Source organism: Monopterus albus, unplaced genomic scaffold, assembly GCF_001952655.1.
Source record: "Monopterus albus unplaced genomic scaffold, M_albus_1.0 scaffold12.1, whole genome shotgun sequence".
NCBI classification, from domain to species: domain Eukaryota; kingdom Metazoa; phylum Chordata; class Actinopteri; order Synbranchiformes; family Synbranchidae; genus Monopterus; species Monopterus albus.
Window position 1 is genome coordinate 5644261 of NW_018127892.1, and position 12642 is coordinate 5656902.

The 12642-nt window shown below is 42.5% G+C and overlaps 1 protein-coding gene across 3 annotated transcripts in view; it reads left to right on the forward strand.

Moving 5' to 3' along the window:
• The window catches only part of LOC109954783 (tetratricopeptide repeat protein 28), a 172239-nt gene that overhangs the window by 150940 nt on the left and 8657 nt on the right, over positions 1 to 12642 (forward strand). For all 3 annotated transcript variants that reach the window (XM_020590335.1, XM_020590336.1, XM_020590337.1), the window contains exons 10-14: positions 2806 to 2915; positions 5816 to 5945; positions 6087 to 6305; positions 8209 to 8368; positions 10636 to 10776. In XM_020590335.1, the coding sequence (XP_020445991.1) occupies positions 2806 to 2915; positions 5816 to 5945; positions 6087 to 6305; positions 8209 to 8368; positions 10636 to 10776 (760 nt within the window). The remainder of the gene's footprint in view (positions 1 to 2805; positions 2916 to 5815; positions 5946 to 6086; positions 6306 to 8208; positions 8369 to 10635; positions 10777 to 12642) is intronic.

Here is a 12642-nt window from a genome sequence, read left to right on the forward strand (position 1 = left end):
AACTCTGTGCAAATAAAAAATCACCAAAAGCTGTTATTTATCAAGGGGTGCCTAAACTTTTGCATAAGACTGTATATATATGTTAAATATAGACTTTTTATTAATATCAAATAATTTAATATTATTTAAGTTTATGCTGTAAGTTTAAGCAGGATGAATTTTAAATAGTTAAAACTGGTATATACAATACTGAAGGTCTGAGGAGGGTTTTTATTGATACAAGATAGGTAGGTTTGGGCAGAGTTGATTAAGAAAAAGAGTGACATCTTTATTGATTCTATAAGGACTGGGTTTTTTTACAGTAATGGCAGATCATGGGAATGTTGAATTGTTCCAAACAACAGCAACACTATAGAGTTGCATTGACTTGACTGTTATCTTCTAAAGCAAGAAGGTGAAATCAATAGCAGTAATTATACTTGTAACATTTTCAGCTAGTGGCATGTGTCCAAACATTAATATGCTTTACAACCTTCCTGAGAGTCTCCCTCAAATATTGGGTCACTTTAATAATTAGGTACCTAGCTAAATAGTTAATTAGCTAAGCTATCTACACCAACAGATCACCGAATTAGTTTGCAAGGCTGTACTGATAAATCCTGTTGTTCCCTATAGAAAACAATGTGTCGACTGTTTGGAACTATTTGAGGCTACACGAGTCATGTGGCCCACTACTGTTTTTGACCCCTCAATAATAGTAAAAAGACACAGGAGTTTTTGTATTGTGAAAATGTCTCCAGGATTGTGTTTTTCCCTCAAAATGTGTTTATGGTACACTTACAGTACTTGGATGACACACTGCTCTTTTCCACATGTGGTCATGATCAAAGGTACTGTGTCATGTGTACGCATGTGCCAGGGTATTTTGTTTGCAACACAACCATGCTTGCAGTTCCACAGTGCGTGAGATTTTGTGCACTTGTTCCAACAAGTGTGTATGTGGTGTCTGCACATTCAAGCTTGTGTCTGAAGGCAGAAGTGCATGGGCCTCAGGGGCTAAGGAAAATCTCTAGCCCAACTGTCAAGCAACCTTTAAAGTGTTCTCTGGTTGCTTTTCAGGGTGCAGCCAGCCACGGCCACATCCTCATGTCAGCTTCTGCTACGTGACTGTGCCTGCAGGGTGCACCAAAGGCACGCACAGTGACAGTGACAGGCACTGAATGACACCGAGCGGCAGAACATAACGAATGAGAGAGTTAGGGAGGGAAGGAGGGATGGAGAGAAAGAAAGAGGATGGCAGGCAGGCAGTGGGGAAAACAGGGATCAGCAGGAGTCATAATTCACATGTATTATTTCACTGTCAACTGGAGAATAAAGAAAACATAAAGTTGGTTGACAGTCAGGCTTGATCATAAAGAACTATCATGGAGCAGCTCAGCAAAGAAAGGTGTTTGTGTGTGTGTGCAGATGAAAGGCTCGAAGCTGGAGTTGAGATGAGTGAGGGGTGAGGCTGTCAGAAAATGAAAAAGATAATTTAGAACTGTTTCCTCTCTCTTGCTTTAGCGCCTAATGAGCCCTAAGTATTACCAAGTCCCAGCAAGCACTGCCACCACAGTCAAGATGAAACGGGTAGAGAGAGTAGAGGGGAACAAGAGACGCAGGCACTGAGATGAGAAAATGAACACAGGAGAAAATGGGAGAGAGACACACAGCAGATATAATGGGAAGAGGGCAGGCGGGCAGACAGAGGGAGGGTGTGCAAAAAGATAAGGAAAGAGGTGAGATTGTCAGAGGCTTCAAAGGCTGCTGGCTGCCAAGGAGCCATAAAGTCTATGGCTGCACACTGTCCTGGGTTTTGCAGATCAGGCTGCCTGGTTCAGGTCACGCTCTCTGTTCTTGGCTTATCTGGTCCAGCCACAGACTGGTTTCCAGGAATTCCAAGAAAAGCAAACTTGTACGAGGGTGGCTTGGCCCGTTTTCTTTCCTCTTTGACCAAAAGCATGTTTAGACCCCTCCATCACACAAGCAGAGAGCGGAGAGAATAGATAAACACAGCGCTTGTGTTAAGTTAAACTGTGCTCCAGCCTAATACGCACTGCTGACTGCTTTCTATGCATTTAGCACAGTGTGGGTGATACGTGGCCCAGCAGCTGTTGTTGTTTTTTTGGGGTTTTTTTTGTACGTTTTATCATTGTTCTCTGTGGAGTGGTGTTTTCATCTCTGTAATTGGGCAGAACCAAGTGTTCGGTAGGCTGAGGACACAAGCAAAGATGCGACATATGCCTCGCTGCTTTAGGGATCGGAAGTGGGAAAAAACTAACAAACTGCATGCTCGCCAGGTGATCTCACACAGGCACACGTACTAAACACACACCTAGATTTACCCATTCAAACCTCCCCTGGCTTCCCTAACAACTCTGAAAACCTCCCAAACAAAATATCACAAAGTAGACTTTGCACTGTGAGTTTGCTTACAGTCTAGTATTAGCTCATCAGCGTGTTTGCAAATATTTGTACGTGTCTTTGTGATATTGTGTAGCTTTCTTTATGCAAGCATTAAGCATGTGTTCGTGTTTGCTCAGCCAGTCGATCCTGAGCATTGATTACTATGCAGTCCGATTAGTGCTCTAACAGCCTCCCTCTGTGTCTCTGAGGCACAACTGTGTGAGTCTGTTTTAGACCTTGTGTGAGCGGTATCTTACAACTGAAGCCAAATATCCAAACCTGTTCGCTGTCAGAACATCAGTACCATGCTATGCTTACATCTGTTACTCTGAGAGGTTCCTTAGAGTCTGCCTGCTCTGAATAATTTTTAGTCTCCTACTACTCTCTCTCATCTGCTCCCATTTCCTCCCGTTCTGACAGGCTTGCGGCTTGCAGAGCAGCTGGCTCGGCGTGAGGATGAGGCAAAGATCCGCCATCGTCTGGGACTCTCTCTGTGGGCCAGTGGGAATCTGGAGGAGGCCCAACATCAGGTAATGTATCTCCTGTTCCTTTCCCTTCTTGTCTCAGCTCACCTTGATTTATTTCTCCTCTCCTCTCCTCTCCTCTCCTCCATCTGGACTTCTTCCAGCAAATCAGCCTCTTGTAGTTAAAACTGACCTCTAATAAGCACACATCTGTTGGTCAGAAAAGATTACAAATGACAGGAGGAAGTAGATGTCCAAAGACATGGAGTGTGGAATATAAGTTTTTTGAGATGACCTTTTGGTGATAGAGAAAACAACAGGAGAATAAAAAGTAGAGGTGGCCATAGAGCCTGAACATGGCTGCTGGCAGTATGATGAGGAACCTGTTAAATGCTGTGATTTCAGCAGACAGGCAACAGATGACTGAAGATTTTTTTTGCATCTGTGTGCACAGTCTCAGGAGTCCCAAGCCTCTGCATTACACACATTTCCTCTTCTCTTCGGCCCACTGACCACCTGGCGTAGAATATCCCATCGACATCTCTCTTTATAGTCTTCCACACACTATAGCTCAAGATTTGATTTTTTTCTCCTTAACTTCTGTGCAGACTGGTCTGTGAACAGTCATTCAGCAGCAGTGGCTGCCGCGTGCGGCTGTATGGGAATTACATTTTTAAAATCTAGTCCAAAACATTTCTGTTATAGTAGATGCACATGACGTACATCTATGTGACCCAGATAGCTTTGTTTTTGGTCCTGCGTCATTTTTTTCTTTCCTTTTTTATTTTTTAAAGTAACTTTGTCTGTTTGCAATTATCTGTAACAAGAGTTGGGAAAGAAAGACTGAACCAAGATGGTGACTGGAGCATGAGTCATATTGAGGAATTTGTGTTCTATTAAATCAAAATATTATTCTAACAAGCCAATGCAACAGATTTTCCACTGCATGTTTGCTTTCCATTTTAAAACTTGACCATCTCAGTAGTGTTGGTTAACATTGTGCTGTGCCTACAACAGCAATGTTCAAGATTGTTTTCCCTCAAGTTACAGTAGCTTGTAGCCCCTAGGCTGAGCTGGTGGTGGGAAAAGGACACTGTTGTCCCCAGAGTATAGATCAGATGGTTATTCATGAGCTGGCCTGTTGCTACAGATGACCTTGGTAAATACACTGATCCACATCAAACCTCATTTGTATAGAGTTGTATTGAAATTCATAAAGCATCCTTAGATGTAGGATAAGAGTACTTGACCTCATGTTACTCATTCTCTATAAATTTAAACCCAAATGTATTGTAACACCTTAGCTGTGATCCCAGTGTTCACTGTGATACACAGATGGACGTGTCCTGATTCTAATCAGCTATTTCAACAGCACATGCTCTGCCTGAGAAGCGCTCACATTCGTATCTAAGGCAAACATGAATCAATACATTCATGTTAGCTTAAATATCAGTGGTCTACTTTTTTTTTGCTTCTCATATCATCTATCAAAGAGGGTGACAGTTCCCAAGGAAGGGTACTTTACAAAAATCATTAGAGGTATGTGTGTATCAAGCGCCGCTCACTTTACCGATTCAGTGTGACACTGACTTTCACTTAACATGTCAGATAAAAGTCATGTCAGTGTCAGTGACTGCAGAACATGAAAGCGCTATCTGAATGTATTGCAGCTGAGGCATGTAGCAGAGTTTACCTGCACCGCTTCCGAGCAAGTCACTGCAGACGCAGCACATTTGTGATTGTTTCCCTTTCATCTGTGCCATAAAGAGGTCAGGCCAGAGAAAAATGTCAAGAGAAATTAGTTTCACTCTTTAAAGGATATCTACAAGCCTAACAGATTGAACTAGCAGTGCAGCAATCAGCCCACCTCCCCATCGGAAAAATCAGCCTGAGACTAGCCGCTCCGTCTGCTAGCACAAATACAGCATAGCTCATAGATTCTCTGCTGATCCCTACTCTCCCCCTCTGCTGCTTCTGACACACTTTTACTGTATGACCTTGGATTATGCCAGGCAAGCTACAACATACAGTAGGTATGCATATGTATATACGTGTGCTCACAACAAACACACATACTCTTTCTCTCATTCCTTCTCTTACCAGACCCACAGGGCTCATGGTGTTATCCATACCACCAGCCTTTTCTTCTCTGCAGTTCTTTGTCTTGAATGTACTATGGTCAGGCAGTGGGCGCAGCCTCTCTGCTGGCCCTGGACTGCTAGAGAGTGGCTCTATAGCAGTCCTAGTCATCCTAGAGGGTCGGCATAGGTGCACAAATTGAAAATCAATAAAATCTCCTGTGAATGAGTGCTCCTGGCTAGCTCCACTTGGCCGGTGTGCAACACTGCCTGCTGCCCCACTCCTCCATTGTGTCTGTCCTTCTCTCAATCCAGTGTCCGCCACTGAATAGAAAGATTCAATAACAGACCTGTTGAGTTCACAAAGCATTGATTTTCTTGGATTTTGTTTGTCCAAGATGCCCAGCTAATGGCTTAGCTTCTCATTGCCCTTTCATCTGTTTTAAGCAAATAGGAGCTGAAGAAAGATTTACTTTTGTTTAATGGTGGTTCATCAAGCTACATTACAATACTTTTCTCTATTGAGAGAGAAGCAGAAATGGAAGGCAGTGAGCCTGATCTGTGATAACCATTGAGGTGGGATGCTACCATTTAGTGGACTAAATCATTCAGAAGTCTAATCATGCATGCATATAACAATTGGTGGACATCTTTATCCAAAAAGCCTTCTTTACAGTATGACTGCTTGCATTTTTAGCATGAATTACCTCAATTTGAACTTATAAAAGAGAGTGCTGGTGTCGTGCTACACATTTTGAGGTGCATAGGACCACCTTTGACCTACAATAATAAGAAGAGAATTAAAGAGTCTTGTTATACTTTTACTATATAAATGAATAAGCCTAGAATGTCTGACAGTGTTTGATTGTTGTTGTTGTTTATCCTCAGCTCTACCGGGCATCTGCGCTGTTTGAGACCATCCGCCATGAAGCCCAGCACAGCACAGACTATAAACTCTCCCTGTTTGACCTGCAAACCTCCTGCTACCAGGCACTCCAAAGGGTCCTTGTCAGTTTAGGTATGTCAGCACATGCTTTTCATATCCTCACTACTTTGTGTTGTTAGACTTAAGTTTATTTTTGGTTTACCTTTTTATGTATATTAAACACTGGGCCTTTAAATTAACACATTAGTCAGCACTGACCTCTTAACACCACAGGCCACCACGATGAGGCCCTGGCAGTGGCAGAGCGGGGTCGTACACGAGCCTTTGCTGACCTCTTGGTGGAGAGGCAGACAGGTCAGCAGGACTCAGACCCCTACACACCAGTAACAGTGGAGCACATACTGGACACTGTCAACGGCCAGAGAGCCTTGGTGCTTTATTTCTCCATGGCTGCTGGTTACCTGTACAGCTGGCTGCTGGCTCCAGGAGCAGGTAAGGTTTGAGTCCCACTTTGGTGTAATTGCTCAGATTGTAAATTGCTTTATTGGAGTGCTGAAATCACGTATGTCTGTCTTATGGTTATTCTTTTCTGTCTTAAAAATGTGCTTGAACAATCAAATTTGGCAGAGAGGTTTCAAGTTTCCATTTTTTGGAAAGTTGGTCACATGACACAGTGTCACGACTTTTACGGAAAAGTGACCAGGGTGCTTGTTCAGATATGAAGCCGATGTGTTCAGATGTCATTAGATTAAGTGAAAGGAGTGCCTGAAAGCAGCTAATGTTTGGCAGCCATTTATGCAGGCCATTAACTACTGAACCTATTTGCATTTTTCATAGTCCTTTATTCAACAAATTAAAACACAGGCTTTTTGCCACTTTCAGTTTTATGCAAAACTTTCACTTTCTCCTTCAAAGTTGATCTGTTCCCTGTGGCATATTGCACACAGCACACTGTATATACTGACAGTTTACACAATTTAACATACTTTATATATTAAAACACAAAATGAGGCTGTTATTTGATGAAGGCTAGTTGCAAAGGCAATCAACTGTCATGTTGTAAGGAAAAAGTATTTACAAAAATATATAGACACGATAAAATAAAATCTTTTCTGCCTATACTGGATCAGCACATACACACACACACTTGCTTGTTCCAATCAAAGTGGAGAAAAGGCCTAGAGGCTATAGCTTGTTTCCAGCTACAGGGGTAAGAAGCCAGTTTTAACACCAAACTGCAGTGCCACCTGCCACTCCACTGTTAGGATTTGCCCCCCGCCTCGCTTCTCACCCCCAGAAGGCATCTGCCAATGAACCATTCTAATTGATAGTGACACAGCCAAACAACGCCGGAAACATCCTCACACATGCCAACAGGAAAGCCTTTTGCTATTACACCAAGTCAAAACCTTTTTTTCTCTGATTCCTTTTCATTTTTGTCTTTTACTTTCTTTTTGTTGCTATACTTTTCATTTCTTTGTGTATCTATCTATTTTGTGTTCTTTTTGTGTAACACCAGCATAGACAGAGGTATTAAGATGCAGGTTTGATTATATGTCTGTGGGCCAATGTGAGGGTGACATACAGTCCATGTTGTATGACTCGTATAGCAGCCATACTGCTGTAAAGAGGGGAAATGAGAGCTGTGACCCATGGCTCATGCTACCAGGCCTGAACATTTGATCAAATCCAGCTCCTAGGCACTCGGATTAACTTGACCTCCCAGAACTAGCCATACTGAGGGGCAGAGCACTAGAGGGACCAGTGGAGATCTTCAAAGCACTGAACATTACCCAGGACTAAGAGCTCACTAATCACTGTCTGTCACTTCCTGGCATGCTGTACCTTGCCGTCCAGCTGGCACACAAACATGGCCTGCTCTAAAGAGTCCGGAAAAAGGGCTACAGTCATGTAAATACATTTATAGACCTGCATGTGCAACTTAATGCTAACCTAAGACCAAGTTGTAACCCCAAAAAGGTGTTTAAGAATGTGAGGACCAGCCGAGATGTCCTCACTTTCCAAAAATGTCCTCACCCTATAGCAACAAAAAAAAAAAAAAACACTTTTGGTCCTCACTATATAGCAAGTACAAGAACACACACGCACACAGCCTGTAGTCCATCTCTCAGTGTGCACCTCCCTGCCACCCTGTGATGTTCCTGCTCGAAACTCAGCTGAGCTCTCATGACAGGCAGCAGATGGCGCAGGCAGCCTACTCTTATCTTTTATTGAACGATATTTGTTTTATTCATTTTGCTCTGCAGATGCACTACTGCACATGGCCTCAGTCACAGCTTTCAGTTGAAATGATCCTTTAAGGTGTCTAGGAACTTTCACTTCATAGACCCCTTAAAGCAGCTGGTCATGCTTGACCATTCTTCCTTCTTCACAGGCATCCTGAAGTTTCATGAGGTGTACCTGGGTGAGGGCGTATGTGACGGAGGGTCAGACTTCCAGGAGGGAGGCGGTGGTGGAGTGGTCAGCGGCTCCTCGTTGGAGCAGCACATTTCCAGTGCCCGTGAAGCTCTGGGAGTAGAGTCTTATTACAGCAGGTGAGATGTTTACAGCTGCTACAATTCAATGTATGTAGATAATGATTTCCCATACACAAGATTTCCAAGAAGTAATGTGACCACTGATTTTAGTCAATCCCAACATAGTTTGATGGCGACTTTTTGGTTTAGTCCTTACAAGCCCCACTTCTTTTCGTCTTACTCCATTTGAAATTTTGATGCAAAAGGTTTCATTGCCTCCATTATGGTCTAACACTTTTGAATAGTCCCTCTCATTTTATGATCAAACATTTTACTTTAACTAGACACCCATTAAATGCTAAAACACCAGGCATTCATTCATGTTTTATTAGTGATCTGTGACATACTGATCTGAAAATTCCATTTTGCTACTATCACTGATTTATGTAACCAAGTAGCAATTAAGTCAGAACTAAAGATGCACTTTGCTGTTTATTACTAAGCAGGGATGGCTGCCAGGAAAAAAAAACACACTCTTGTATAAACTTTACTGATAGAAAATTGAAGGAAATGTAGCACAGACCACACTGTTTAATAAGTGTCCTTTGGAAAGCCTTTGCTAGTCAGTCATCAGAACAAAGTGCAAAAATGTAGCCCAAACACTTAGAGCAAAACTTTGCACTTTTATTAGCTGAAGAAGAGTTATTTTATCATTCAAAATGTGTGTGTAAAAGAGTGTTATTCTGGCCCATTGCACACTGGGATGACAGCCCTCCACTACCTGCTTAAAGTACTCCACTCTCTCCCCAGTGGGATTAAATGAGATGGAATAATGGTTCTTTGGATAGCCAGACTGCTAAAAAAAAAGTGAATCCGACAAGTAAAGGAAAAGAAAATAGGGTTTTCTGAGTGGGTAGGAAGAGGAAGAAGGTTGAGATGAGGTGGTAAAATCAATGGGGTAAAAGTCCAAGAAGCAGAGGCTGGTGGATAAAGCCCTAACAGACAACAGGGAATGTAGCCAGAGGGACTCTGCAGGAGGAGATGGAAAATGTGGTGAGATACACTGACTGTAAAAATCACCCAGTGGCATTTGCGGGTCTACACCGTCTTTGACATTAGCCATGTCTCTCTAGTTCGTGTTTGATCCATGGTGCCCAGCTTGTCTGCCCAGTGCCAGGCTCCGCCACCCTAGCCGTCTGCCCCTCCTGCCCCATTACCAGCTCATTTACTACTCCAATGGGAAGTTGCACACACACCACTGCGCCTCGATGGGCACAATATGGCACCACTTAACAGCCCGTTCATTCTTCAGTGGAGAGAAAGGGTGGCGATGCTCTGAAATGAGTGGAGAGAGCAAATGGGTGTGAAAGGAAGGATGATGAAGAAATGGGAGGATACAGTCTCTATAACAATATAGATCTACAGTATGTATTAACATATGGATGTTATCTACTATGTACTTTTAAACTGTACATTGTACAGATTATACAGATCTGTACAGGTCTCTGTTTTTAAGTACTCTATCTTTATTTCTATTTATCTCGTTCACAATGAGCATTCCTTTGTCTGCATTGTTTACTGCCTGTTTATACTGTTTATTTTGCATTGTTTGCACTGTTTGTTGCTTGTTAATACTGTTTATTTTGTTATATTACACAGCCTTATGTTGGTTTACTGTTTACTTGCCCCTTGCATGGGGATATGTACATGCACATTGAGAGCTGATGTACCAGAGTCAAATTCCTCGTGTATCTGACACACCTGGCCAGTAAAGCTGATTCTGATTCTGAGATTCTGAAAACTGTATTCTGCATTCAACATTTCTCCTAGATCTGGAAGTATATATGCACAAGAGGAGTTAATCTTAAGTAAGACAAATAGTGGTGGTGGTTGTGGGAGTGTATGATGATGAGAGATCCCATGATATAAGTTCACATTCAGCTACTGCGAGAGCAAAAAGCTGACATAAGAGTGACATGATGTGGGTGCATCAGAGGAGATGTTCATGCATGAAGGGAGAGATGTGGGAGAATTCTGGCAAAGTAGTGATTATGGGGTGGAGGTGGTTGACTCAACACTGACTGGATCAGCATCACCAGCATTATAATGAAAGGATTTAACTCTGCTTACCGTCAGGGTGCTGGACCAAGCCTGAGAAATTAGGCCAAGTGTGTGGGTTGAGCAGTGTGCATTTTGGGCACATCAGAGAGTGTGTGTAGTTGGTTTAGCCACAGAGAAACAATGTAGGTCTGTGTATTGTCTACTTTGCTGAAGTGCCTTTTTCTTGCCAATTTCAGCTGCTGTGCATGTCTCTCATTTTCTCTCTCTCTCTCTCTCTCTCTCAGAGGATGTTCAAGCAGTGAGACAGAGAGTGAGGCAGGAGATCTGTTGGACCAACAATTTGAGGAGCTCAACAACAAGCTTAACTCGGTCACTGATCCAACAGGCTTCCTACGCATGGTGTCCAGAAACAACCTGTTCAACAGGTAAGAGATTGTTGCACCTGGACATCTGGAGAATTGGCCTTAATCAACAAGCACTACTCATACCCACCTTTCCTTTCCAAAATAAATAAATAAAAACTATCTGTTTGGGTAAGGAGATTGGCTGGTGTTGTGGCTAATCTATGAAAGGAGTCTTTTCTTCACTGTTTAGCCAGTATCACAGCAGCATGTGAGCCCTCCTTATTAAACAGAGAGGCTGGGCCCCACGACTAATTCGTCAGATTTTAAGAAAATTACGGAGTGAAAGGTTAGAACAAGTGTCAGCTTTGGTTAAGGTTAGGGGCAGGATTAAAGTTAGGCAAGTAGTGGTTCTGGTTAAGCTCAGGTTAGGTCTCCTGGAAATGAATGTAAGCCTACATACACACCCTGTAAGTGACGACCGCAAGGGTGTGTGTGTGTTCTTGTACTTGATACATACTGAGGATCAAAACAGTATTTTTCACTACAGAGTGAGGACATTTTGGCTGGTCCTCACTTTCTGAAACACCTTTTTTTGAGTGTTAAGACTTGGTTTTAGAGTTCAGGTTAGAATTAGTTTGAGGTTGGGTATTAGGGGAAGGGTTGTGATTAGGCATTTAGTTCTGATGGCTAAGGTTGGGGTAAGGGGTTAGGAAATGCATTATGTCAATGAGTGTTCTCACACAGAACACGTATATGTGTGTGTTTGTGTGTGTGTCAGCTTGCCATCCACAGACACAGAGACCTTTAGGATATTTGCCCTGTCTGTGCAGATTATGGCTGTGGAGGCTGCAGTGAATCTGCCAGTGGCTTGTTCAGAGTATGTTTTAATGATACAATGCACAGTTTTCATTTACATTGTGCTAATTGGTACTGTATACCAATAGACTGTGTTCCTGTGCGTGCATGTGTGTGTCTGGGTCATATTTGTCTGTCCTCATCCACAGTTGAGCTGCTCTTTGATGAGAGGGTAATTCCATCTTTAATTGAGTCTCGGTGCTCATTAAGCCTCTTTAATGGGCTGCTGGTAATAATCCGTTCATTCTCACGCGCCTCAAAAAGCTCTGCATTGTAAAGCTCCTCACGCTTAGGAGCCTATCCTCTGCCACAAAGCATGAGAAGAGGAAGAGGAAGAAAACCTCATTGTCATTTCAAGTCATACATCTTGGGGTTTGATGTGAGATAATGTACATGGATGTGCTTTTGAAGGTCTCTCTTTGATTTCAGTTCCGCCTATAATTTTCCCTAACATGTTACGATTTAAGCTATTAGTGGTATGAATACTGCAGCATTTCTACAATTAACTCGGAATTAACAGCACGAAGAAAAAATACAATAATGTCTAATTTAATGACATACAAACTCAACAAACATCAAAGCAGGCGCAACAGCAATATACTCAACTTCAAAAGATATGTGGTTCTTTCTAATCTCCACCAGAGATCTGAGAAGGATGAGTATGAGAAGGTGATAATTGTTATTACAATGTTTTTATGCACAATGGTAAAATAATAATTACGTAGCATAATAAGATGGATGATTTTGGTGAAGCTGTCAATAAAGTGCTGACAGAGCTGAGTGGCCCCAATTTAAGCACTAATTTATATCATAGTATAAAAAATGTACAATAAGTGTGTAATAGAGGCCAACTTGTCAGCCTTTGTATCACTTCTCAGATCACACACATCTCTGAACTGTAGACCATACTAGGCTGAACGCAGTCTTCACCTTCACCCTCACTGATCTTAGACTTTTCTCCCTCCACACTTGACATTCACCTTATCTTGGCTTATCCCTTGCCTCCTCTCTCATTCTTCCTGTCAAGCTAACAAACGATTGTTTGCTTCCCAAGAAGGCTCATGCCAAGGCCTGGGGGAGAGAGAAAGAGTG